The following is a 26552-nucleotide window of genomic DNA, read 5'->3' on the forward strand; positions in this document are numbered from 1 at the left end:
TGTTACTTACCTGAATTTTAAGCTTAAGAAAATATTGGTTGGAAACCATTACCATATTTTAAAGCTTGGAGATAATACATGACCATAAAAAATTTCACGAGCAAAAATTTGGTAAAAGCGGTCAGCAGTACTTGATCACTTTACTATGAAATTATTAGGGCAATTCTGTCAGGTAAAATATGATTGATCATAGGAACTTTTTTACTGAAGTAAAAAGAATATGTGTCCAAGCAGGTGGAAAAATTCCAAATCATAACTGTACTAGTTACCAATGAGTGTAGAAGACAGTAGGACTGAGTGAGACAGGACTACCAACATATAATTATATTTCTTAAGAAAGTAACTTGGAAACAGGATCTTGTGACATTTACATAAACACTCAAATTTGTTGTTATAAACATACCTTATACATGATTGACTAACTTATGGCACTGATACATTTTAATTACACCGCTCGAATATACATTGAATTTGGAAGCAGGGAAATTGAATTTCCCTGTTCACAAAAACGTACTGCACTGTAACAGTTGGAATTTCCCTTGTTACTCTTTTGCGCTGTGCGCCATCACATAACTTTTTACACCCCTTATGAATATTCAATATTGTCGTCTGTCGCCTCAGTCCAAAATCAAAACAACACGAATTTACGTCAGCATGCATGATATTTACCTGGCCAGGTCAGTTTTGTGCAGTATAATCTTGGTCTACCCATAGTGATTTGAGATTTGATGTTGAAGCAGTCTTTGACTTCACTCGTACTCCTCGTTACATACTTAGATCGTTCTGTTGAAGCTGTCAGAAGACTTTAGGGTAAGATTTGTGGTTGACGAATTTGAACTTCTGATGCACAATGGCGAATGCTGGCAAAAAGCTAGTTCGAAGCAAAAGTGGGCTACGTATGGTTAGCGTACAGGAGAAAGATAACAGTCCATTTCTACTCGAGGAACCCGAATGGATTCCAGACCAACAGGTAACATTAATCATTCTTATTGTGATGATTTACTAAGCTCCGATCGTCGAACTACTGGAAGACGTCTTACTCTATTATGCCTGCATCCATTGCAATGTCCAGTATGAATGTACCTATTGCAATGCAGAAACTAAGTTAGAACCAGAGCCAGTGTTTAACAGTACAGTGTATAACATTAGATTTAGCCTAGCTAGGGCCTACACATTTGGTAATTTAAAACAACAAGTCTCACAGGGATGTGTTGAATTTGATACTGCCAACATAATTGATGTGTGTCAGTCAAATGCAGAAGACCAGCACTAGCACACTTTTAACCAGGAATGGATGTCAAGCCACAGTCCCAGGAATTTAGCATGGGAATAAAAAAGGCCCATGTCATAATGCCTGGATTGTAGGTATGCTACAGTAGGAGTAAAGGCTTCATAATTGACGCACCTTCATAATTAAATATATTACTAGCAACAATGTAGCCGCCAACCTAAATTGTTTGCAGAAAAGCGGAGTTACATATTTCATCTGTTCGAATCCATTTCTGGTATGTGCTGATCAAATTGTGGGTTTTAAAGCTTTGAACACCCTCCCCCCAGGTTTGCACATATTTTTGACATTTGAAAATCTTAATCCCAAAAATAACCAAACTTACCTCAACATAATACCACTGCTCAATGGGACCTGACCTGTCTGAGCTTAAAGGCTCAGAGCATAGCAAACAGCATCCAGAGTCAATGAAGTTCCAGTTACCTTATATCGAAGATTGTATCAATTTCGAGACCTATGAAAGAACTTGAAACGGCAGAAATTTTGTGGTCAAATTCTGCTCAATTGTACGTTGCACAGAACAATATTTATTTTGAGATCATTACATTTCTGAGGAACTACACATATAAAAAGTGCATACAGTTGAGTGATTTGGATATTTCCTTGATAGGCATTGTTGATCAAATCCTTAAGTGCGTCAATTATGACCCCACCATGCTGTTTAAAGTTTAAAGGCATTGAAGACTCGCGCCAAACCGCGTGCGGCCATCTGAAAAAGTTAACTTTCTGTTGCTTGCAAGTGAAGTTTTGTTTGTGTCGCTACAAAATGCAGACAGTAATGAAACGTGGTACCTTGTTATCTTTAGCTGGACCTGAGATGACCATCGCTGTATCGTTTGTATACTATGCTGTGGGTATTGATCGCAGCTGTATGTACTGACTGTACACTAGTGTCCAATTACCGACGGTAGCAAGCTGTGTGTGTATTTCTGGGATCGATGGTGGTGTTTAACACTTCTGTTACACCTCATTCTAAACTAGGACAAATTACCGGCATTAGACTTTTCTTTTTGCGCGAGTCTTAATTCGCACCCTTTAACTGCGTGAGCAAGTTTAGGTTTGTTTGAAGCCAGCTATATACTAGCAGAAAAAATTATTGCAAATGTTTGAGAATGTTACCATTGCTCATGTATTAATTTGTAAAGATTGACTTGGTTTACCCCTATCACATTAATAGATCCAACCCTTTACGTACATAACACATACTATAGATAACAACAGTAGTAAATTTAGTTGCAACCATCCTGTATGGTTTTTCATCACACCTTCTGTATTGTAGTCCTTATGCTTGCCATTCCCCTCCCATCGCCTCCTGCACCACTTGCCTGCTAGTGCCTTCGTGTGCTGCAATGATGTGAAGAGAACATTAGCCAGCATGACAGAAAGGAACCATGCTCAGTTGTCAAAACAAATCACATTTAACCCATAAAAAGGAGGAAAAGGGAGGGGGTGAAGTTTATTTATTTACCATGTGTAATGTGAAGGAATCAATTTTACTGCATATGGTGGGAGAAGGGGAATGATGATTTGTAAACTGTAATCCTGAGTAATGTGAAGGACTTTCTTGTGTCGAATGGAAAAAAGAAAAGAAAAAAGATACCTCCTGTCAGGTATAGTACTTTGAGTTGGTGAAAAGAGAGTGTTGATCTACAGTGTATACAGTAATTCATACCTCATGAATGAGGCAAGAAAAGTAATCTGGAGCAGCTGAAACTTTTATTTCATTAAACTTGTGATGTACATGATACATACAGTATACCAAATTTCTGCTCATTTGAAAAAATTGATAAAAATTCTGGAAATGAAGAAAAACAAAACGGCAAGGCTTCAGGGTGCTTGACCCATACCAAGTGCCTATATAGGATCAGCATAAGTTACCCAAGTTCTGTTCCCCCCCCCCCCCCGCCCGACCCCTTTTCCCATTTCGACGACACTGCCTTTACGCTATTTGTATTAAATTAATGTTACTACAGTTCTCACTTCCTCAATAATGTGGTAATAAACTGTGAGAATGCAGCACATTCCTACATCTGCATAAACTATGATGCTAATGTTATAACTTATAAAGTTGATTCTGACAATATTAATTATATTTCAAATCATTAGTGGACCTATAAAAATATGAAATCACTCTATTACAACCATATCATAGGACCTCAAGTGAGATGGTGGTGTTGAATACTTGACTACTTGAGACTTTATATGTAGAAGGATTTCAGTTACATAAATGAGACAAAGGTGTGGTTTGAGCTTCATTAGAGAACTTGAGAAGATTAATGTGCCATACTGTACAACTTTACATAGTGCTTCTAAGGCCCAGCTGACATTAGATTTGAACCCTGCGATGGTCAGGCCTGCCTATAGAAAAACTGTCCACCTCAAATTCACTCGAGCATTAATCATTTGGTACTTGATAGCATTAACTTCCCCAAGTACTGTTATTAGGATTCATCCTTGAGTGCACATAATTAATTGACCAGTCACCTGTATGATTGTAAACACAAGTGCTCTAATGGCAAGCACTACTTTCCTGTGTGTGAAGACAAGTTTGGCTTGACCACTGAAATAAAACACTGTGTGTTAATCATGAATTTGTGCAGATTAGCATTCAATATGGCTAGCATTAATACCAACTCCGTTAGATATTCAAGCTCTGGTGGTATTTGCTATACACAGGGAAGATCGTAATGAGACCAGGATCCAGGAAGAAGCAGACACATACTCTGTGTTAAACCGTAGATCAAGGTTGACCCGGGGTGGACCCGGATCAAAGTGACCTGCAACTTCCGTTGATGTTTATTATGAATGCCTTCATGTGACACAATAGTTAGTAGTACTTGGGCATTAGAAGCAGCACTGCACATCACTGTGCTTATTGTTGTGTGCCATTTCACTAGTACTAAAGAAGATGCTTGGTTTCCTATTCGACGATCAATAGCATCGGGTCAGATACTGTAGCTAGCACAGGGTCTTATCACTCTTATGTGAACATGTATCCATGGGTTCATATTCATAACCAATGTAATGCTATTGAACACCGAGTCTGATCTGAATGTAAACACGGCCTAAGTCCTTGCATTCTATCTAGACACATTTGTCGTAGTTGTCAGCACAGTTACTCAATCTTCATGGTACTGTTGCAAGTACTGAAAGTCCATCATAGGGAATGTATGTTGTGTTAGGTATGCTTGCAGTAATGATTAGGAGACTTAGTCAACTGACCATATTAAACACCTGATCATTTTTATAAGCACCTCGTAGAGATTGCCTAGATAAAATCTACATAGTTCTGTCATCAAAGCTCGGATCAGTAACACAGTTTGCAGTTGGCACTTTTTAAGAACAAACCTTAGAATTGCTGTTTAAATTATTGCAAGAAAATCTTGTTGGAAATGAATATTGTGAATGGTATGTGTGGCAATTGATGAGCAACATTTGCTTGTAATTATAATACCTGGCTAGTGTGTGTGTCAAGACCAAGTTTAACTTTCTGTACATGTCTGCAGTTAGTGTTCAGTATTATGTATGTGTGTATAGTAAGAGAAACGGCAATATAGGTGATTAGTTTGAATAGACCACTTTTAATTTCGAATAAGAAAGTATAGTACTTATATATGTCCAAAGTTAAATGCAAACAGCATATTTAATAGATTTGTTACATCGACCCATAACTTTTGAATAATTAGGTTGGGTGAGTGTATCTATAGGTAAGGTGACCACCATCCCAGATTTAAAACACCCTGAATATGTTTTTTCCTCATCAATAATTCATGGCTCACAGATATTAAAGGCAAACCTAGATCATTGAATTTTAATAGCCTGGAATTCCATTATTAGTGTACATGTTAGTGTACATAGCAAGTGAGGCATACTGTTACGGTAACCTTGTTTATATTGTACCACCGTATACAAATATTTACGCTTGCTCAGTAAATTATTCCCACTTGGGACTGTAGTATTGTTCCATATTAGGGTATAGCTCTAGTTAAACAATTATGAATAATATTCCTGTTTTAAGACAAATTTCTCTAGATGTGTAATTCTGTACATGTATGTATGTTAGGGTATTTAATTTCAATAAGTCTGTTATATGAGGCTGGAATGTAATCACCACCAGAGTACAGTATATATGGTTTCAGTATAGTCTTGCTGAAGGTCTTTCTTGACACGTACATTTAAGTGACGACTTTACAATAGGCATGAATTTTATTTTTGATATGTTATTAACTTCTATTGACTATGCTATTGACTTTGCTATTGACTATGACTTTGACTATGACTTTGCTATTGACTTTGCTATATGACTTTGCAATGACTATGACTTTGCTATTGACTATGATATTGCTAGTGACTATGCTATTGACTTGCTATTGACAAAGCACTTTAACAACCAGGTTGTTCTTCTATACAGTAGTACTATGTAGTCTAATACACTGCACTATGTAGTCTAATATACAGTGCTGGACAATTAGGTCATTTCCATCTAATGTAACACAAAACTTGATGGGAAACCATTTACACTTTGATGGCCTCAAATAACACAAATTTGTCAAGTACTGTACCAATGGTGTTGAAAATCATGCAAGGATGTGCTGTTCTTTAATAATAAAGTTAAAAGTACATGTTATGGTTGAGATTAGAATTTAAAATTTAGTAACATTACAGTCACATTAGCCTTAAAGGAGAGATTAAGTAAATTTTAAAGGGGAATATCTTGAAAATTTAAATAACTATAGACGCACTCAGGTTTATCTCATTTCTTGGACTATGATGTATCGAGTCATAATAGCCTTCAGTGTGTGTCGGTTTATGTATGGAATTTGGCTGTAAAGGGGAATTGATGTATTTTAGTACTAAACACTGTATCCAACCTACAGTACTGCAGTCTTTGTAAGTTTGTCTAAGTTGTTATGTAAAGAAAAGAAATAATTAAGTGGCATGACCTAAAAAAAATTATTAAACAATATTACCTATTAAGTATCCTAATAAAGGTCTATAGACAGACTTGCATTCCCAGCATTGTACAGAATGTATAGAACGTGCCTATTATTGTACCAGGCACTGTACATACTTCCCTGGATACAGTAACAACCACCTAGTATTTAGTTCTGCATCATGTACTCTGGTCCTCAGGCTATTCAATGACACTGACAACTAGCAGTACTATTCAAATATCTAAACTAGAACTAATTGTCCTGAATAGTGTTTAACAAAAAAAATTTAATAAACATATTCATATACTTTTTAGATCTTGAATTTGCAACTATCTGTGATATTTATCAAGCAATTACAAGAGACCTAATTTAATATGAACAGAGACCTACCTGTACCTGTATGTCTAACAAACTGTACTATTAAACCTACACAGCTCTTCAGATTCAGCAGAACTTTAGATTGCTTATAACATTTATAAGTGCCCTTTGTTTCAATGTACAAATTAGGATACATTTATTGAAATATTTCATTAGTATATTGAACTATTACTGTATCATTTTAGAATCATACTTGGGTGGAATCTGTTGTCTATCCTGAGTAACTTCAAACATCCTATAGCACAGTACTGTAGCTACAATAATTCTAAACAGTGTATAAAATTCTACTGTACGTAGTGGGGTATGTACAGTAATAGCTGCACAATATCCTATGGATAATTGCTAGTATCATACTTCATATATTCAAAAATCATAATGGAAGATTTGGAAAGAACAAGGAAATTTCCTTGTTCTATTTTCAGATTTCTTTGTAATTTTGCAAGTCGGATTTCTGTTGTTGTTGATGACCTCATACTGTATGATGTCGGAAGATTCACTTAATGAATGCTCTGCACAATTTCACATATCCTGTTCTATTTCTCTTTTGCAGTGTTTGACATGTCTGAATTGTAATCACAAATTTGACCTCATCAAGAGAAGGGTGAGTGCTGTAAATTTACAGTATATCATTAATCAGTTATGGTCTAGCAGACTGCAGACACTTGTATTTTTTTTAAGTAGTTGAAAGGCACTAAGAGAGGGGGGGGGGGGGGTGGGTGGGTAAGGGATGTTTACAACAGTAGAGTTGAAGTGCTGTAAATTATGTCAAGAAGGCAAAAAGAGAACAAGGTACAGCAAGTAAGAACAAAGTCAGAATAGGTTACTGTAGTTTATTGTTACTTTGTTTTAATGTAAACACTGCGGTTTAAGAATAGTATAGATTACTGTACTAGACTGTAGGCTTTATATCGTACAGTAGTCAACTTAAGACCATATTTAGTCAAATATGTTGATATACGATTATACATGTCACAGAGTTTCAACATTCTAAAGTAGCTCAAAACTATTTAAAAAGAAGGGCATTAAATTTTTCTAAAGTATTAACATAAAGGGTATCTACATAAATCCCATATCCTGTCAAAACTAATTGATATGTGGCAAAATTTAAACATTCTAAAGTAGCTTAAACTCTTGCATTAGGTTAGGGGGGAAAAAAACGGTTTTAAGTTTTCCAAAACATTTGCAAGCATAAAGGCTCTGATCTCTAAAACTATGGACAGACATTGAAGGCACATGTATCATTGAAAGTGACTCCATTTCAAATTATTATCGGGCAAAATTGCTCAATCTATGCTAGCGAGACTTACAGAAAGTTGTGGGAAAGTAATTAAGATTCTGTTTTAATAATCTGTATAGCCTGCAGTAATTTCATGTTCATGAATTTCAACAACAGAATGTTGCACTATGTAGCAGTTGCTTCGTAAGTTTTGCAAGCCTGTTTTTCTAATCTTATTTTCAACATGCTGGCAGCATCATTGCAGACGGTGTGGAAAATGCTTCTGCGGGGGATGTTGCACGGAGAAACTACCCTTACCAAGAATGGGGTTTGTTGATCCCGTAAGGCTTTGTGACGATTGCGCCGATGTGACCAGAAAAGAGAACGAATTCTACAACAAACATTTGAAATTGCTCGTCGCTGGTAAGAGACTAGTCCAGATGGACGTTCCTGATGGTTTAATTTTTATAGTGCAAGTCTTTCATGATTCACTCATTTTTATAATGAATCTACAAAAATCATGACTGGGCAGGAAATACTGTGTACGGTGGCCCTTTACGAATTCTATGCAAATTGTTCAGATTGCTATACATACTGTACAAGTGATGTATTCTGCTAGCATGTTTCTTTATGCAGGAATCATAATATTGTTATGATACAAAACTCAAAGCCTACAACAATGCTACGGTATGCAAAATTGAAACAGTTAATTATTCCATGCTCATGTTCCATGTATTTTGCGATTGATCAAATTTGTTTATTGAACCAATAGCAAAATCCATCAATTAAAAGACATATCTGTGACAACCCATCAATTTTGTAAACGATATCAGGGCCAATCGCTACCAGAATATGAGACACTGGACAGATTACATTCAATGCCAGGATATTTTCATAGAAATGTAGCATGGTATTACAACTATCCTATGGATGTTAGTGCCTGCCTCACTTGATTTTCTCCAAGACTTAAAAAGACTTGCAGACTTTTCACGGTTTGAATCGTATGGCTGCTAAATTGTGCATGTGACCTGATTCACTGAAGCAATTGAAATACACAGTAGCTTTTCTTATACTGTTAGTGCTGTACTTTATTCTAAATTTTGGTCTTATACTATACTTTATTTTAAAGTTTGGTCTTTTTCATTTTATTTTTCCTTACCTCTCACCATTCAGGAACATTTTTAATACTAAGTGGAGGAGATGTTGAAAACAAAACCAGTTTTTGTCAACTTACAAGCAGCCACAGGTACGTTTCCACGGTCTGTGATCCTACTTACATGTAGTTTACTAATTACAGTGTCATCTTTATATAATATTGTAGAATTATCTGCACTTAGTGTTGTAATTGTAAATCAAGCTGTGTCCTTTGGAGCATATGATGCTTGTATTCATTGTCAGCCCTCTAGTAATGACATTGCCAGATGTCAAACCTCTTTAATATATCGCCAATGAAAATAATTAGATGGGCTTTGTGAAAGTGATTGATCATAGTGCTTGTTTTCTAGTCTAAACAGTACTGCATTGCCAGTGTTAAATACAGTAGCTTGAAGGATCTCATATGTGGCAAGGGTACTTTGTTCTTGCTTTTCTGCCTGTTGGTCCTAAGCATCTTCTGTTTCCTGCTCCTCCCAAGCATCCTCCCAAGCTTCCTCTACTGCATCCTGCTCTGAAGCATCTCCATTAAACTGTTGCTTCCAGCATCTCCATCCACCTATTGCTCCTAAGCATCTCCATCCACCTATTGCTCCTAAGCATCTCCATTAAACTGTTGCTCCCAGCATCTCCATCCACCTGTTGCTCCCAAGCATCTCCATCCACCTGCTGCTCCTAAGCATCTCAATTAAACTGTTGCTCCCAGCATCTCCATCCACCTATTGCTCCTAAGCATCTCCATTAAACTGCTGCTCCCAGCATCTCCATCCACCTGCTGCTCCCAAGCATCTCAATCCACCTGCTGCTCCTAAGCATCTCAATTAAACTGTTGCTCCCAGCATCTCCATCCACCTGTTGCTCCCAAGTATCTCCATCCACCTGTTGCTCCCAAGCATCTCCATCCACCTGCTGCTCCCAAACATCTCCATTAAACTGTCGCTCCCAAGCATCTCCTTCAAACTGTTGCTCCAAAACTTCTCCATCCACCTGCTGCTCCCAAACATATCAACCCACCAGTTGCTAGCAAGCATCTTTATCCACCTGTTGTTCCCAACCATCTCTGTCCACCTGTTGTTCACAAGCATCTCCATTAAACTGTTGTTCCCAAGCATCTACATCCACCTGTTCCATCCACCTATTGCTCCTAAGCATATGCTTCAGCCTGTTGCTCCTTAGCTTCTTCAACCATTTTTTTGAGGCATCCTCTTCCTGTTTGTGAGGTTCATCTCTTCCTGCTGCTCCTTACTAGTCAGCTCTGAAGCATCCTGCGGCTCCTAGAGAGTCTCTGCAAACTCCTGAGCATCCTTCTTTGCTGTTCCAATGTATTTGCATTTACTTTTCATATGCATTTTCCTAAACCTGCTTCTCCTAGGCATCCTCTACTCTCTCCTTCTATCATCCTTCTATCTCTGCTGCTCCTATGCATGTGCATCAACCTGCTTTTCATAAGCATGCTCTTATATATGCTCCTCTTGGGCATCCTGTTCCTCATGCTTTTAATCATCTTCAGTAGCAGGTTGTTGATCCTAGCATATTCAGTAGCTGGTAGCTCCTAGCGTCTTCATTAGATTACTGCTCATGAGTATCCTCTTCTGTAAGATATATCCACATCTGCTAGCTGCTCCTGGCATCTTCATTAGATTACTGCTCATGAGTATCCTCTTCTGTAAGATATATCCACATCTGCTAGCTGCTCCTGGCATCTTCATTAGATTACTGCTCATGAGTATCCTCTTCTGTTCGTAGGCATATCCACATCTGCTAGCTGCTCCTACAGTAGCATCTTCATTAGATTACTGCTCATGAGTATCCTCTTCTGTAAGATATATCCACATCTGCTAGCTGCTCCTAGCATCTTCATTAGATACCTGCTCATGAGTATCCTCATCTGTAAGATATATCCACATCTGCTTGCTGCTCCTGGCATCTTTATTAACCTGCTTCTCTAAGCATTGTCTATATGTTGATCTTGAACATATCTCCCTCCTCATGCCTCATAATCCTCCTGCTCTTATCTCTCAGCATCTAGAGCTTACTACTCATTCTAAGCATTTGCCTGTATGATCATTCTGCATCTTCAGGGTACCCCATCATATCCATTATTCACCAAACCCCTCGCCCCTCCTCCTCCACCCCATCCTCCTGTCTTCACAAAATGATTTTCATGAAGGCTCTTGTGCTATTGATCTCACAGTTTTAGTTTTTCGGCTGGCAGTCAAAAATCATTATAAATAATCTTATTTGCTTATAATTTGCATGATTTGTTGTTGTTGCTGCTGCAGTGAAAGTTAATTAGAATTGAATTCAGATGTGATAGACAAGGTTTCTCCTGCTAGTAAAGTAAGCAGCTCTGTTCCTATCTATTTTTTCCCCTTGATCAATAACCAAGTTCATTATTTGGAATAGAAGTTACTACCATGTACTACTATCTGTGAACAAAACAGAATGGCAAACAGATGCTTTAATATTCTTTAGCCCTTAGGGAGTGTGATGGAATGGATGGGAATAATAATGAGATCATAGACTAGAACTCCATTAAGATCGTTCAGTGTTAGACGTATATACATTCATTGTCACGTACTGTAGATTCCTAGATGTAAATGTTGTGTGGCGTTGCGACTAACAATGATATTCTTAAGGGAGCTGTATTAAGAAAATTACTCTTTCAGGCTATCTCTTTTTATTTTTCCTCCTTTTTTTCCATTTCTTTTGTGGGAATCAGAAGAAAATATGCATTCATCATAAAATTATGTGTTCTGCTATTGTCTAAGTCTTAACCCATTTTGCTCCATCATAAAAATAGAAATTTGAATTGCAAATTTGGGAGTAATTGAATGGAAAAAAATGTTATTCTACTGTGATAAAAATGCTGAAAAGGAAATTAATTTGACAACGTTTTCAACGGCGATCTCCATTAGATTTCTACAATTTTGGGAAATTTTCTATGCATAGCATGTCACTCCTCTCTTCAGTGGGTAGGTTGGAATGCATCATTGATTGAGGCAGTGACACAACAACTTGTCTTCAACATTTGTGCAAATCCAGGGAGAGGGCCCCGAGGGACTGTACATCTTCTGAAATTTTTTCCCGCACGAAATAATAGCGACAAACATACATGTAGGCAGTTTTGATGATAACATCGTACATAGTGGACAAATTGTTAATAGGCTTCACAGGGTTTCCCTACATTTTACCAATGTTGCCTTATGCCAAGCTATACGTTGATATTTACCGATATTTACCTCCTACTCTCCTGCAGTAACCCCCCACCCCCTTTTCTAGAAATCCCAGATTGACTTCTACAAGACACCTGTAGTAACACTTACATCAAAATCTTTGGTGTTGCAGCCAAATATGATGCAAAGTAAACAAAATGATATTCAATATTACAGAAATTAATTTTTATATTTTTTTAGTTTTTTGTTATGATCATTCCATCAAGAGTCCAAACAATGTACAATTCATAATAACATATACATAATGATCATTAGTCAGTAGAAATTAATTTGATTGCAATCGTGAAACACATTTTCTCCAAACTAAGGTATGTAGTTAACGTAACCTAACGTACCTGTATTCTTCTTTTCTTGACATTTTTTTTTATACTGGCAGGACGTTCATAGGCGTCTTCAGTTTAGCCTTTGCAGAAGACCCTGCCTGCATCAAATTAATTTTTTTTTTATATATTTACCAACTCAGATCTTAACAGTTTTTATCTTTTCTTCTTTCTTTTTAAAGTAATAGTATGATAGAATTTTGAATCAGGACTGCATAACTTATAATTCTCATAAAAGAGAAGAAAATTACCACAATTGCCAAAAAAAGATGAAAAAGCGAGTTTGTGGTGGTGTTCTTCTGTCAGTGTATATTATAGCTAATATTACTGATTTATATGCACTGAAAGAAGAAACTTACCAAGGACAAAGCTACACAGTGATTACGTTATACTATTACATATATCTGTCAAATAATTCAGACTTAATTGCAGAACTTTACGCTCTTTTTTCCAATCGTCACCTCATCACATTTAATATTTGGTTATTTTCAAAAATATTTGGTTCATGTGAATGAATTTTTTAAATTTTTTTATTTCCCCCACAAACAGAGAAATCCTCTTCAGTCAACACAAACCAGAGAAGAACAAAGCTAACACGACGGAGTGGGTGCACGATCCGATCAATGTCGAGAGCATTCAAGAAGCAGTCGTCCAGACGGGACAGAACGAAATTCATGGTGAGTTTATAGACGAGAGAGAACAGATGAGTGGTCAGTTTGGACAACGGGAACAAGTATAGATGGGAGATTACAAAATACAGACATAAGATGTATGAGCCAATAGTGGATATTAAACACAGAATTCGTAATTATGAGCAGGTGATAATTACTGATGGGGCAACAGAGTTTTGTGCATGCAGGTCAAGGAGTAGAATTGATGGGGGTGGGGGGGGGGGGGCATGGGACAAGAGAGATGAGTATGCACTACACAAGAAAGGAATACTGCAGTTTACAAAATCCCTTCCCATTCTCAGATTTATTCAGTCTTTTCGTAACATTGTACATTAACACCATATCACTTTCACATACAACTGTAGGTTTCAGTAGCCATCTCCTACTTTTCCTCCATGGGGGTTGGTGACCCCACCCCCCCCCCCCCCACCCGCACTCTCTTTTCTTTTCAAAACAATGTACAGGGAAGCAATTTGTCCCATCGACACTTAGGAAGACATTTTGGTTGTGCCAGGAGTTAAAAATTATCTTATCCTGGTCAGCCAATTTCAGGTTTAGGGCAGGGACATTTGTGGACTGGAAAGAGAGTGAAATTTTCACTTAATTTGGCAATGTTTGTCAGAACCGAGATTGATTATTCTCACCACCCATCATCAATGCTCTCTCTCTCTCTCTCTCTTTGAGATTTTAGTTGCCCGCATCAAAGCAGGCCTAATCCTCTTAACTTATTCATTATTCCGCGACTTGAGAGGAAGCTAGAACACATTTAATCCTACAGAAATTTCCCGACAGGCATCGCGACTTTGTCGTCATTTAATTCATTAGAAATCCCCTTGCAAGCAGCTGCTTCAAGATTGAATTATTTCCACTGTTCACAGCGATTCAGCTCCAGACATAAGAAGCTTACAGAAAGCTACTGTACCTGTTTTAAACCAAAGGACTAGTGAAGGGTGATATTTAATCAAGACTTTAGGTGAACATCACTGCAGGGATGAGTTAAGTTTATACTGTTAAAGTTTTGTCATCATCCTCTGAGACGGAATGGAATATTGATTTGATTTGGGGGGGGGGGGGGACTGGGGTTGGTAACGTTGTAACTGTAAAATGGTTTGATGAGTGCCCTTAAATTAACAAGATGATTTAATCAACAGTCTTAGCAGAAGTTCATGTAACCTGTCGTAAAGTTAACTCGCATATTTTGGACAACTTTGAAGATTGTTTTAAGAAGATGTGTAGTAGAAGTGGAGTAGAACCAAATTTTTCTCGCTTTGCTCACTCGTAAAATGTGATTTGGTGTCACTCGTGCCATGGAAATCACAGATATATTACCATGAAATTTGGGGACTTTATACAACGGATCAACGATTTAAATAATAATTAATAATATATTACTCACACAGTGTAGACCTATACTCCAAGGAGTTATTGTGTGGAGTAATAGTACTATCTCTTAAGGCTCCTTAGGTCTTGTATCTGATTATACTATTGCCTAATTAATTAATAAATATATTCATTAATTAATTTTGAAATGGATAAGCACGCTGTTTAATTTCAAAGGCTGGATGATATTCCGTTCCTACTTATTACTGTAGGGAATCTTCTGTTGGGCTTACACATATGATCTGGAGCACGTATATAAACCAATGTTGAAAGACTACATAAAGTGAAGTTAATCAGAAAAGGTTATTTTAGGACACTGTTGTTACAGGTTGAAGATAGGTTTGGGGGAGGGGCCAGTGGGGAGGGGGGGGGGAATGGTTACCATGCTATACAGCTTGGCAATGATAGTGAATGGTATTCATTGTATATTGGTCAGCCATTTTAGCCCTTCTTCATATCAAACAGTATTGCAGTTTGCACTCATATATATATGTATTAGTATCTGTATTAAAATCAAGAGACCTTTAAACAGAGTCTTCCTCTGCTTCGTGCTGTCTATGATCTCCTGCACATGTTGATTGAAAACACTGCTATATCTGTCAATAAGATTAATCGTTCAGAGGTTTAGATTTGATGTATCTCCTGAGGGTTACCAAGGAGATGATCTATAGATGTCTTTGAAGATGCTTTGTTCATTTGAAAGAGAGCCTTTTGAGGTATGTCTTCTGTAATAGAAACCTCTGAAGATAACAATGGATAATGAAAACTTAGAAGCCATTTACGTAAGTTTGACTTAAGAGTAGTCAGTTATAATTGAGAACTACCGTAGTTAGAACTGAAGACTTAGAACTGCGTCGTCTGACAACACACATCGATATCTATACCTGGGGAGAGGTTGGATAGTTTGTGTGTGTCACGTCGTCACTGAAGTATGACGTTAATAACAGAATATGAATGATACAGTAATCCTCTTGAGTGAAACAGAAATGACTGACATGCATGAAATGTGTCTTTTACCACTGTCCCGTCTTTTCTCATTCACCGCGATTCCATTGGATTATGAAAGATGCTGTCAACGGTAGGTGTTTCGCATCCTGGCTTGGAACTATAATTAATAGGATGCCATGTTTAATATTTCTTACTTGCTTTACTGCATGATATTCTTGCCTTGTTCACCCAAACTGCTGCATTTTCTTTCAAGGAATGTGGAAGAATGGCTTCAAACTGCTGCACTAAGTCCCAAGGAATGTGAAAGAATGGCTAGGAATAAGTGGGAGGAGCAAGGGGTACATGGGGAGTCGTTAGGAATGGGTGGAATGGGTGCATGACATTTGCATGTTGTGGTTTATGTGCTTATATGCTACTCTAGTATAGATTCACATGCTATGTAGCGTGGTGGCCAATTGGCTAAGGCGTGGGACTCGTGATCCAAGGATTGCTGGTTCGATTCCTGCCTATAGTTCATTACGTTGTGTCCTTGGGCAAGATGCTTTATCTCACTTGCCTCTCTCCACCCAGGGGTTAAATGGGTACCTGTGAGGTAACTTGTCATTGGGCGCAGTATATAACTGCTGCCGACTGGAGGGATTGTCTCTGGGACAGGTTATAATTGACCAGGGGTAATATAACGTCTGTAAAGCGCTTTTAGACCTATCTCTGGTATAATGCGCTATATAAAAGCAACTATTATTATTATAAGTAACAAGGAGGTATGTGTAGGGTGGGTGTAATGAAGGAGTACAAGGAGGAAGGGAAATGATGAGTCTTTCAATTAGAAGTGTTATAATAAATCATCATCAGATGTGATTAACTGCAATTAAAATACAACTTACAGACTAAAGTAATAGCAATCTACACAAGTATCAAAAAACTAGAGAAACTCAAATGTTTTATTATTGATGTCTTCTAGTGTTTGATTGCAATAAAATATATTTTTAGCCTTGTTGCTGCTAGCTGCTTGTATCCCCCCATCCCTCACATCCCCTCCCGTAGTCTCATGTCCCCTTTTATCCCACACCCCTCCTTTGCTATCCCAAATGATATCTTGAGCATGTCCATATGTTAAAATAAACTCAAATGCATGGAGATTTTTCACCATATATGGTTAAATATTATAGTTATTGTCCTGTATTGATGGTATTGTATGTAGTGAAGTGGTGCAAGTGATTTAGAAACTAGACATGGCTATTGACACATTATACCACAAGAACATTATTACCAAGTAAGTTAATATCCTTAACAAAGTATGTGTGATCACTGTCAACAATTGCAGATTCTTAGCATGACTTTACTAGGGATATACTGAATGTTACGGATGGATTAATATGTAAGAGAATTCCTTTAGGAAGTACCTTCACTCTGTGGGTTATATATTACAGTGTACGGAAACCTGTTGTATTACAGCATAGTGAATGCAGTACTCACTTGGCATGATGGTTATATGTTAATAACATGCAGACTGGAAGGCAGTTATTTTATGATGACACTTAGAAGCAGTGCAACATGTGCATGTGAGAGTTAAGCCAAATGGCTTAATATCACATACACTTCATGCTGTGTGGCTAATCTAACTTAAAGCTTATATCTTTTAAAAAAAATTTAAAGCAATCTGGAAGACCTTTTCAGGTGGGAAACCAGTGGATTTCTTTTGACTAAACAAAAGCCCATCTTACTTTAGCTTGCCAGGGCTCAAACCCAAGATCTACCTCTCAGATATGCTAGGTTTCATTGCTAGCTAGTTTCACTGCTTCTAATGCCACCACCTTCATCCACTCAAAACATGGATCTATTGTGATTTTAGAAAGTCTATGCATATATATGTATTTGTTCATGTATTGCTCAACCAGTATACACTTACAATATATTAAGTGCTATGGAGTATGGACATACAGGGCAATAAAACTGCAGGCTGCACAGAGATATATCTTGACCTGGCAGAAGAAAGTACCATGTGGAGGACCATTGGCAACTGTCTGCCTATACCATCACTGTATACTATCCAACTGGATGACCATCTGGGCCCCCAAAAAATTACTGGCCCAGATTTTTATTTCCACCTAAAATGCATTGTGGGACACATTCTTTGGGCCCAAATTTGGGGATTCAATATTTAATGGGCCCACATTTTGTGGGGTTAAGTTTTAGGGGGCAATTATATTTTTGAGCCACTTTGGGCCAATATTTTTGGGACCATTTAGGTGCTAAATTTCATCACGCCCAATGTTTTGGGAGGGGCCAAAATTTTATATTTGCAATATCTCCACAACATTAGATCAGATTGTATCCAAACTTAGAATACAGTGGTTGGTTGATAGCTGGTACATGTGGGCATAAATAATGTGATATTAGGTGATGACATACAACACTTGAGTATTTCCACTCAGCAAGGAATCATAGTGCCCATTGGGCTCCTGTTTTTAAATCTGAAAGTATCAGAGTTAAGTATATACTGACAGAATGCAGCAAATTATGTAGAAATATTTGTCACAAATTTAACTATGTATGAAGACATGGAATTCTACTTATCTGCTTATTTGGGAATGTACTGTAGGAAGTAGAGAAGTTTACTATTTATATCTTAGGTTCATAGAAGGAGAAAAAATCAAAATGGTCTTTCTGAAGAGGTAGCTATCATAAAGCATATATAATGTGTGATGTAACATGCAACCGCTCAAAAGATAGAATCAAAACCAAATTTACCAACTTAGTGATGAACATGTCATGATTGAACCTACTGTGATGACTGAAGTGTGTGTGTCTTCTTGTATCCTTGGAAATAGAGGTCATTGTTAAGGTTATAAGTCTTATTTGAAAGATATAAATTACTCAAATAATTCCTGCAAAATGAGATGGCCTTGATATGTGATTATCATCAAACTTGGAGAAAATGGAAACAAGAAAATAGTTGGGTGTGATCAATTGAAAAAAATTGAAAGGTATAAATTCTGAGATTTTGACTTCCAAAACTTCCAAAGATAGAGTGTCCTTATCCTAAGATTATTCTCATTTACAGTACACCATTGCATTAGACTGAATCAAGATTTGAACTGCTTTCTTCAAGTTCAAAGCTTGAAGTTCTGTCAATGAATTAGAGCGTAGGAATATAGACAGAATAAAGAGGAATTCATCCCCTATTCACAGACCTAGTTAAATTTGAGGGGAGGAAAGGCGTTAGAAATGGGGAAATTCACTACCAGAGGTTTTAAGTTTTCGAGTTCTGATGCAGTTTTAGTCCTCATCTTACTCTCCCATCAGCCCTCCCCCCCTCCCTTCCCACAGAATAAAAAACATCTGCACAATGTTAGTTTTGGTCTATGTTTCAAATTGACTATGTTCCTTTCAGTCTTTATCAGCATGTGAGATCTCATACCACTCCCCCCCCCCCAACCAAAAAGAAAGAAATTGTCAGCCAAAAGTATTGCTGAAAAGAGTAGATTCACATCTACTCATTAAATCATGTGTTTTAAGCACTTTGAGGAAAAACTGATAGGTTTATAGGTAGTCTGCCAACTTTACAATTATCATATATATTTTTAAGGTATAACGAAGAAAGAATTAGGACATTCAATTTTGGATGCCTGGTGATAATTTTAACAGATTAATATTAATTTATGGATTAAATATGTATAAATAGCATCTACAAACATGGAACAACATAAATTAGATTATACTATAGGTCTGGGTATCTTTCGTTATTAAATATATTAAGTTTGTTGGCTTATTACTGATATAACAGGTTTCTCAGTATCATTTTCTTCACATTGCATGTTATTGTTGCCATGGTCAATTCCCTCGTTGCATACTAACACTTACAGGTTCAGTTTGAGACTTTCTTTATTACATGTCAGCTTTGATTCCAATACATCTCTTTTAGGCGAAAACATTATCACTCAAGACATCTCCAAATGTCTGCACATCTAGAAAGTCCATGAGACAAAGTCTAGTTTTAGTTGACCGACAATATATATGTTTGAGCGTTAAAGGACAGCTTGTTCTGTGTAATAAAACACAAAATAAGCTACTGTACAGGTGTATGTATACTGTAATGTTTGGTACATTCAGATGTCCAGACTTGGAATTAATTTGCTTTCACTAGCAGAAATAATCACACAAGAGAAAGAAATGGAGACTTTGGAGAGTATAAACTAGTAGGTTTTATTCAGTGGTGTCTCATACAGCTCTGTTTATAAACAGTGTACAAGATAAATGAGTCACACTTGTGGTCAGGGGGGGGGGGGGGTTGGGGGAGGGGCCCTGAGACTGAGATGAAAAGGCCTCATGAATGTTAAACAATGACATCCTTTTTTGACTACTGTCCAGCTCACCTATTGCATTTTACTTTAGAGTAATCCACATTGTTTATTACTAGGGTTGTATATAATTTTTAGTATACTCATATATACATACAGACTCGTACAAAACATACCACATGTATACAAATGTGGTTTAGCATTAAAAACAGTAATGAAGGATCATAAACTGATGGCATTTACTGTGCTCACCCTAACAAACCAAATCCTGCATAAATTTGCACCCTTGCAAGATGTAAATGTTGCTCTAGTTATGTTTCCAAGCCTTTGAGAGTTCCATGTCGAATTAACGCTTCAGTTCCCTCTTCCGACTCGACCGGGTTTTTTTTTCCTGCTGACGGGTGAAGTGATCTCTGTCTCCCGTTATCAGGTTTCTCCATTAAAAGCATCAAGCACTGTCTGTCGGTGGGTAATTATCTCCTCATCCTGAATGTTTTCTCTCTCCATCTCAGGAGGGATGCTGCCGAAGTCTTTGATGGTGAGGTATAAATACATCGACGAGATGAGAGAACTGAAACTTGTTGTACCCGATGACAGCTCCAGCAGGCAAGCCATGGCTTGGCTGAAAGCGATGGAAAAGGTGAGTATAGGAAAATGGTCACATTACAGTGTTTCTTTCCTTTTGAGAAGGTTCCTGGTGGTAAGTTCCTTTATTTATGTAGTGGATTGGCTGTGGTGTGTGTGTGTGTGTGTGAATGCAAATATGAAATATCAAAGTGACCCAAATCTCTGTAAGCAATTTGTCCAATGGTATAGATGGGACAGTTACATTACACATCCATGGAAGAGATTAAATTCTGGCACTCCAACTGCTGTGTGAAAATATTTATATGAGTTTCATGAGCATAATATATATGATAATTTAATGCATTAGCTTTCTTACACAGTCTCCATTTTACCACGAGATCATCCATTTGAAAACTGATTAAATCAATACTCAGCCTAGACATCCAGCATTCTCCATTGCTACTGTACTAAAATGTTGACTATTTTGCATATGAAATTAGGGAAGTGATATTATTTCCAGTGACTGGTAAAATAATTTGCTTATTTCACATTGTTGGGTAAGATAACATGATTTCTTAGTAGTGATTTTTTTGAGGGACCCTCTTGCTAAGTTATATTATAATTTTTTTTTTTTTAATTCTGGATTTTATAAATATTGATATATGCAAACAGTTGCTTTAGGCAAACACTCTTATAATGAGTTAGGTTGCTTTTTCCTTGTATTAAAGATGTGACTTTTGTGTTTTATTTGCTTTAGTAGTTATAGACTATAGTGTAGCTCCCATGTACAGTACATTCAGTCCCAGTATAATGGTTGGCAGGACTATCAAGTGACTTTACTCAGTCAGTGAATTAATTGCATGCTATTGCCAATTTTGTGGAATGTCCTTGTGCCTACCTCTTCACCTCCCTCACCCCTGCCCATCCCCCATACCCCTTCCTTCTCCCATTCTCCCACATTCTTTTTGCACCTTAGTAAGTGGAAAGAGAAAAAACAAATTATTGACATGTCTCTTTGTTTACCCTTTTTTACAGGCCGTTCGTTTATTACAATTGGGAAATGAACCCTCATAGTAAATCTAGCTGCAACTCCTGCTCCGAGTGGTAAAATCCGATGTTTGTTTCAGTTAATTTCTCGCAATGATGAAAATGGAATATTTGTCACTAAGAAGACGACACCAGCTTGCCAATATTTCAAGGTTTCATTGTGGAAACTTGTAGGAAACCGTTTGTGATTAATCTTGAGTTTATAATATTTATATTTTATTTTCTGGCCAGTTATCCACCAAACAAAGATGGGAATTATTGTGAGTGTACTAACAGTAAGGGTGAACATTATTTATTCATATCTATCATAATATATATTTAAAACATGACAAAATATTTCAGTATGCTTAATGATGATCAGCGTGGTGAATAGTCGAGTCATTTTTTAATTCTCTTTTTTTTACTAAAAAGCTGACCACAAAGCACAAAATAAAAGCTAAAAACATACTGCTGAACCAATAGCGCAAAAATAGACACTAAAAAGCCACCAAAACAGTTTATTTTTTGTAAAAAATACAGGCACACTATACAGAATAGGTCAAAGTTCATCCCATGCACTTTTATATTTTGCTCTGCTTCTAAAGTCATCAGTGTATCACACAAATATTACAACTACTTTCTACTTTGTTTATAATTTTGTTTGATGTCAAACTATGAAGCATACAGCTAATTTGAGGTCCTTTTAGGAACAAAGTCTGACCTCCACCTTTCTAGCACCTGCAATGAATGTTACATTGGGTCCACCATTATATCTCTTTGAGAGTACTGTACAGTTCTTCCAAGCCTTGACAAAAGTCTTACAAGGATCCTTGCTTGTCTTCTGTTGTACCTTTCATAATACAAAAAATACTTCAAAATACCCCCCCCCCCCACAAAAATAAAATTGTGAATTTAGTTTAACCAATTGACTATTGTCTTGTGTTTTTTGTTTATAATGCTGTCTTTCACTATAGACTACCCATTCCTCTGTTATCCATACCAGCCCTACCCATTCTTCTGTTTCCGTACCTGCCCTACCCATCCCTCTGTTTTCCGTACCTGCCCCTACCCATTCCTCATTTATCAATTAATGCCCTACCCAGTCCTCTGCTATCAGTAAATGCCCTACCAATTCCTCTGTTATCAGTAAATGTCCTACCCATTCCTCTGTTTTCCATATGTGCCCTATCCATTTCTCTGTTATCCATACCAGTCCTACCCATTCCTCATTCAGATGACCACCATCAGTTCTTGTCTTTTTCTCAAAACACATTGGTGATTGGTTTTAACATCTTTTTTTTTTCTTCAAAATCCTGCAACTATTCTACCTTTCATGACTACGACAAAACTACCAAGTTTTTCTTACAATTTTTTTTCCTGTTATGATTGGTAGTGCTCTGGTGCAATAACTGCATATATTCAATTCATACAGTATAGCTGTCCCAATGCAGGTTGTTATTGGTGGCAATGGTCAGACAATCAATATATATATATATATATATATATATATACAGAAGTATCTTCTTTACAGTCACTCTTCAAGTCATTTCTCACCAAACTGAAAATGATTGGCAAGCCAATATGTCAACTTAACAGAAATATCTTAAAATACGTTCTTATCATTGTCCCATCTCATTAACTCGGGTTATGAGATACCTTGAGTTCATTTTATAATGACGTATTGGTAAAAGTCAATTGAATACACATGTACATAACCAGCACTGATACGTTCCAGTGGTATAAAGGGTATTTTGATCCTCAGACAATTCTCTTTCTTCCACCCATTGTAATATCATCTCATTTGCATGATATGAATATTCAAAGAAAATAATCGTTAAGGATATACTGTAATTGGCTTTCAGATTTCCTTTTACTTATTTCAGAATTTCAGAAATGAATGATTCAGTTAATTTTGTAAAAGGGATAATTTGTAGGCAAGTTTCCTTGTTTTCTTATCTGTGATTTCAGTCCAGTATAAAACACAATAGTTCATGAAATAACATCATGCTGTGCACATTATTGGATGTTGCATGACATATTACAAGTAAAAACTTTTCCCTTGATTTTATTTTTTACTCATAATCAACCATATAAACATTTTTTTTCCTTCTTATATCTGAAAATTAAACTAAATAAGTTACATTTTGTGGTACCATTAGACTTGCATAATGTTGTCTTCATTTTTTTTGGCCATAAACAAGAAACTATAATTATAAATTTATGATATTTTTCAAAATTTTTGTAGCCAAACCTGACATTAAACTCACTTTCAGTAGCATTGTTGTGATGGTTCCTTTTATGAAGGTATTAATTGATGATCCTGGAAGTCTGCAGGCTCAAAGAGTGTTTACATGCAAGCAATCTGCTGTGAGAGCATTTGATCAGTACGTGACTGCTTCTAACCAATCATTGAAAATGGTGGTGCGGCAGTCTGCATCCAACCTATTATTACAGTTTACTTAATACAGACCTTTTAGAATGCTTGAATTTCTATTGAATTTTTTTTTCATTTAAATTGATGCACATTGATACATAGCATTCAAATATTTTTTTATACATTTAAGTAAAACTTGAGGCAGAAAAATTAATTGTAATATGTTTTCAGATGCGTTGAAAACCAGGTTGTTATTTTTGTACGACTTTTAATTTATTTAGAAAAGCCCCTTTAAACAGCTGCCGTTAATCAATTAAAGTGACTGAACTACATAGTCTAACACAAATACCGTTAGGTCAGGTCTTCAGACGCAGCACAAAACTCAAAGGGTACAAACTTAAGGGTGTTTTTGACCTCGCATGACATACGTATCATGCATCACACAATATCTTAGTGAAAATGGTGTTGAACGTCTATAAGCATGATCTGTTGTTTGTATTAAAAAGGTTTTGGTCTAGTTGTTAGAATATATAAAAGAGTGGATTGAACTGAGGAGCAAATGTCATTATCAAGTTTAGCCTTAAAGGAGCATTCCAGAGATTTACTATATTTTAAATGGTGAATATTTAAGAAACAGGAGTAGCTATAGAAATATTAATAACACCCACTTTTCTCCTTTTTCTTCTTTTTTTTTAGACTATAACATATGAAGAAACAAAATCTGCATAGTCATCCTTTAATTGCATGTTTCCTTAAGACCAGCATAGTGTTAATTTTGTGTGATTGTTAGTAGTAACCCATGCTCAGAATCAAATCTATATAAAACAAATATTCCTCAGATATCTGGAGTCAGATGATTTTATCTTGGGGGAGGGAGAGAGCAGGGTGGATAGCAAAGGGGGGGGGTGAGGTGGGGGAGTTGAGTAGGGGTGCTGATTCACCAAGTTGTACCAAAGAGTGTCCATTATGCCATTGATAGCGGACCAAGTCTCAAATCAATATCAGTGTGTTTCGTTTAAGTGAAAATTCTTTAATTTTTTACAGGATTTATTTTTGCATTTAATTTTATTCTGGTCATCGCTGGTAGTTTTCATTGCAAGTCTTCACCTCAAGATCTTCATACTAATGTAATTATTTTACCAGATGGACAAGTTATTTTCAAGTTTTACACTTCATTCCTCCCAATTTCTAGGATGTTTATGATTGTCAGAAAGGTTCAAAAGTGTTTTCACGAGGCTTTGTACTTTCCAACTTTTTCTCTTCTCATTCGAGTTGGAAGTCTTCATCAAACAGACTTTGTTAGATTTTTATCTAATGAAAATGCTCTGTAATCACCACAGGCTTTCCTGGGACATGCAAAGTCTGGACCTCCATCCCACTAACCGGTACCCCCCCCCCCCGCCCTTTCCCAATTCTCTCTTCCCAACCCCTGAAAAAGAAAGAAATAAGTGCAACTCATATTTCATCACTTTATCCCAAGAACCATAAAAAAAATCGTGACCTCTCAGAGTTTGTCTATCCATGTCCCCTTTAAAGTTGAATTCTCACATCACAGCTGTGAAAAAACATGGTTTGTTATTTATCATATGTACATTATGATGTTAATTTAACAAAAAAACTAATACGACATTTTAGTTGTGTGTGATTGTATCTTTAAATTGACTGTACTTCTTTATCTTGATCATACGCTCTCGAAGGAAACAGGCTGAGAGTGGATCAGTTTTAAGTTGTTTGGTTTTCGTGTCCAGGTTATATCTCAGATGAATTTTCTTTACCCATATGGGGAGGAGTACCAATGAGTTGCTGATCATTTGATAACCGATAAAAAGTGGAATCGACAGAGATCAAATTTAAAGTGATCAATTAACATACCGCACAGAATAATATGTCAACAGTTTGCCAGTGTTGAGAAGACATTTAATACTGCGCACAAGTGTAGAATAAGACTTAAGGTGAATTAATGTTTCGGCAGAAAAACTACAAATCTATGCAAACTTTTGTGTTCTTATTGTTATTGCTATTTTGTGTTTGGTTATATTACTTCCTTACTTTTTTGATGTAGCTCATTTTAAAATATGTTAAATAACATACTATCGTTTACGACAAGATCTCAATCTCTCAATTTTATCTTTAAATGTGTAATTTTATCTTTAAATGGTGCTTTAAATAGGGAACACTACCCTGTTGCAATGATTATTTCGATTTTTTTTTTTATGTTTTTACTGTAAGGTGTTGTAAGCAACCCAAATTGCCTTAATAATGATGTTAATTTCATGCTAAGTGCCTCTCTGATGATAAGTTTATTAAATGAAGTATAGAAAAGGAGGAATTAAAGATCCTTATTGATGAAGTGACCATCCGAGCACCTTTGCAAGGCCAATATGTACAATGCCTGATTGAGAAAGTGGGTTTGTTAGTGCATGGGTAGAAAGTGTCATCATAATATTTAATAAAATTACATATCTTCCTTCAAAGAATTGAATCAACCACGGGCTGAGTATTTATGTGACAGCATCAATTCACCTTGACTTCTTTGGTCGAGAATTACATACCAGAATGTGGGTATATAAAGTAAATACTGCCATGTTTTTATTAATTTTAGACAAATGTCAGCTCAAATCAAACAATCATTTGGTTGGGCCCAACTTTCATTGCTGACACTGTTTAACCTGTATTGCATTTAAAGCTACACAGTTCGGAAAAGTTATTTTATATTTTGGAATAGTTTAGTGCATTTCTGTTTCACTGTTTAAATTGAGAA

At 36.6% G+C, this 26552-nt stretch overlaps 1 protein-coding gene across 1 annotated transcript; it reads left to right on the forward strand.

Annotated features, from left to right (window-relative positions):
* Positions 1 to 643: 643 nt before the first annotated feature.
* Positions 644 to 26370, forward strand: LOC139971479 (zinc finger FYVE domain-containing protein 21-like). Its single transcript, XM_071977994.1, has 7 exons — positions 644 to 970; positions 7151 to 7201; positions 8071 to 8239; positions 8990 to 9062; positions 13074 to 13201; positions 20337 to 20464; positions 21427 to 26370. The coding sequence occupies exons 1-7, from the start codon at positions 851 to 853 to the stop codon at positions 21463 to 21465; spliced, it is 708 nt and encodes a 235-aa protein (XP_071834095.1). The 5' UTR covers positions 644 to 850; the 3' UTR covers positions 21466 to 26370.
* The last annotated feature ends 182 nt before the right edge of the window (positions 26371 to 26552 follow it).

The sequence above is a fragment of the Apostichopus japonicus genome, chromosome 8, assembly GCF_037975245.1.
Source record: "Apostichopus japonicus isolate 1M-3 chromosome 8, ASM3797524v1, whole genome shotgun sequence".
In the NCBI taxonomy this organism is placed as follows: Eukaryota; Metazoa; Echinodermata; class Holothuroidea; order Aspidochirotida; family Stichopodidae; genus Apostichopus; species Apostichopus japonicus.

What these genes read in the sequence shown, in the direction of transcription:
- LOC139971479 (XM_071977994.1), top strand. Translation starts at nt 851, where the DNA reads ATGGCGAATGCTGGCAAAAAGCTAGTTCGAAGCAAAAGTGGGCTACGT. An exon ending in TTGACCTCATCAAGAGAAGG is followed by an intron (nt 7,202 to 8,070) that starts GTGAGTGCTGTA and finishes ACATGCTGGCAG; the next exon opens with CATCATTGCAGACGGTGTGG. An exon ending in GGGACAGAACGAAATTCATG is followed by an intron (nt 13,202 to 20,336) that starts GTGAGTTTATAG and finishes TCTCCATCTCAG; the next exon opens with GAGGGATGCTGCCGAAGTCT.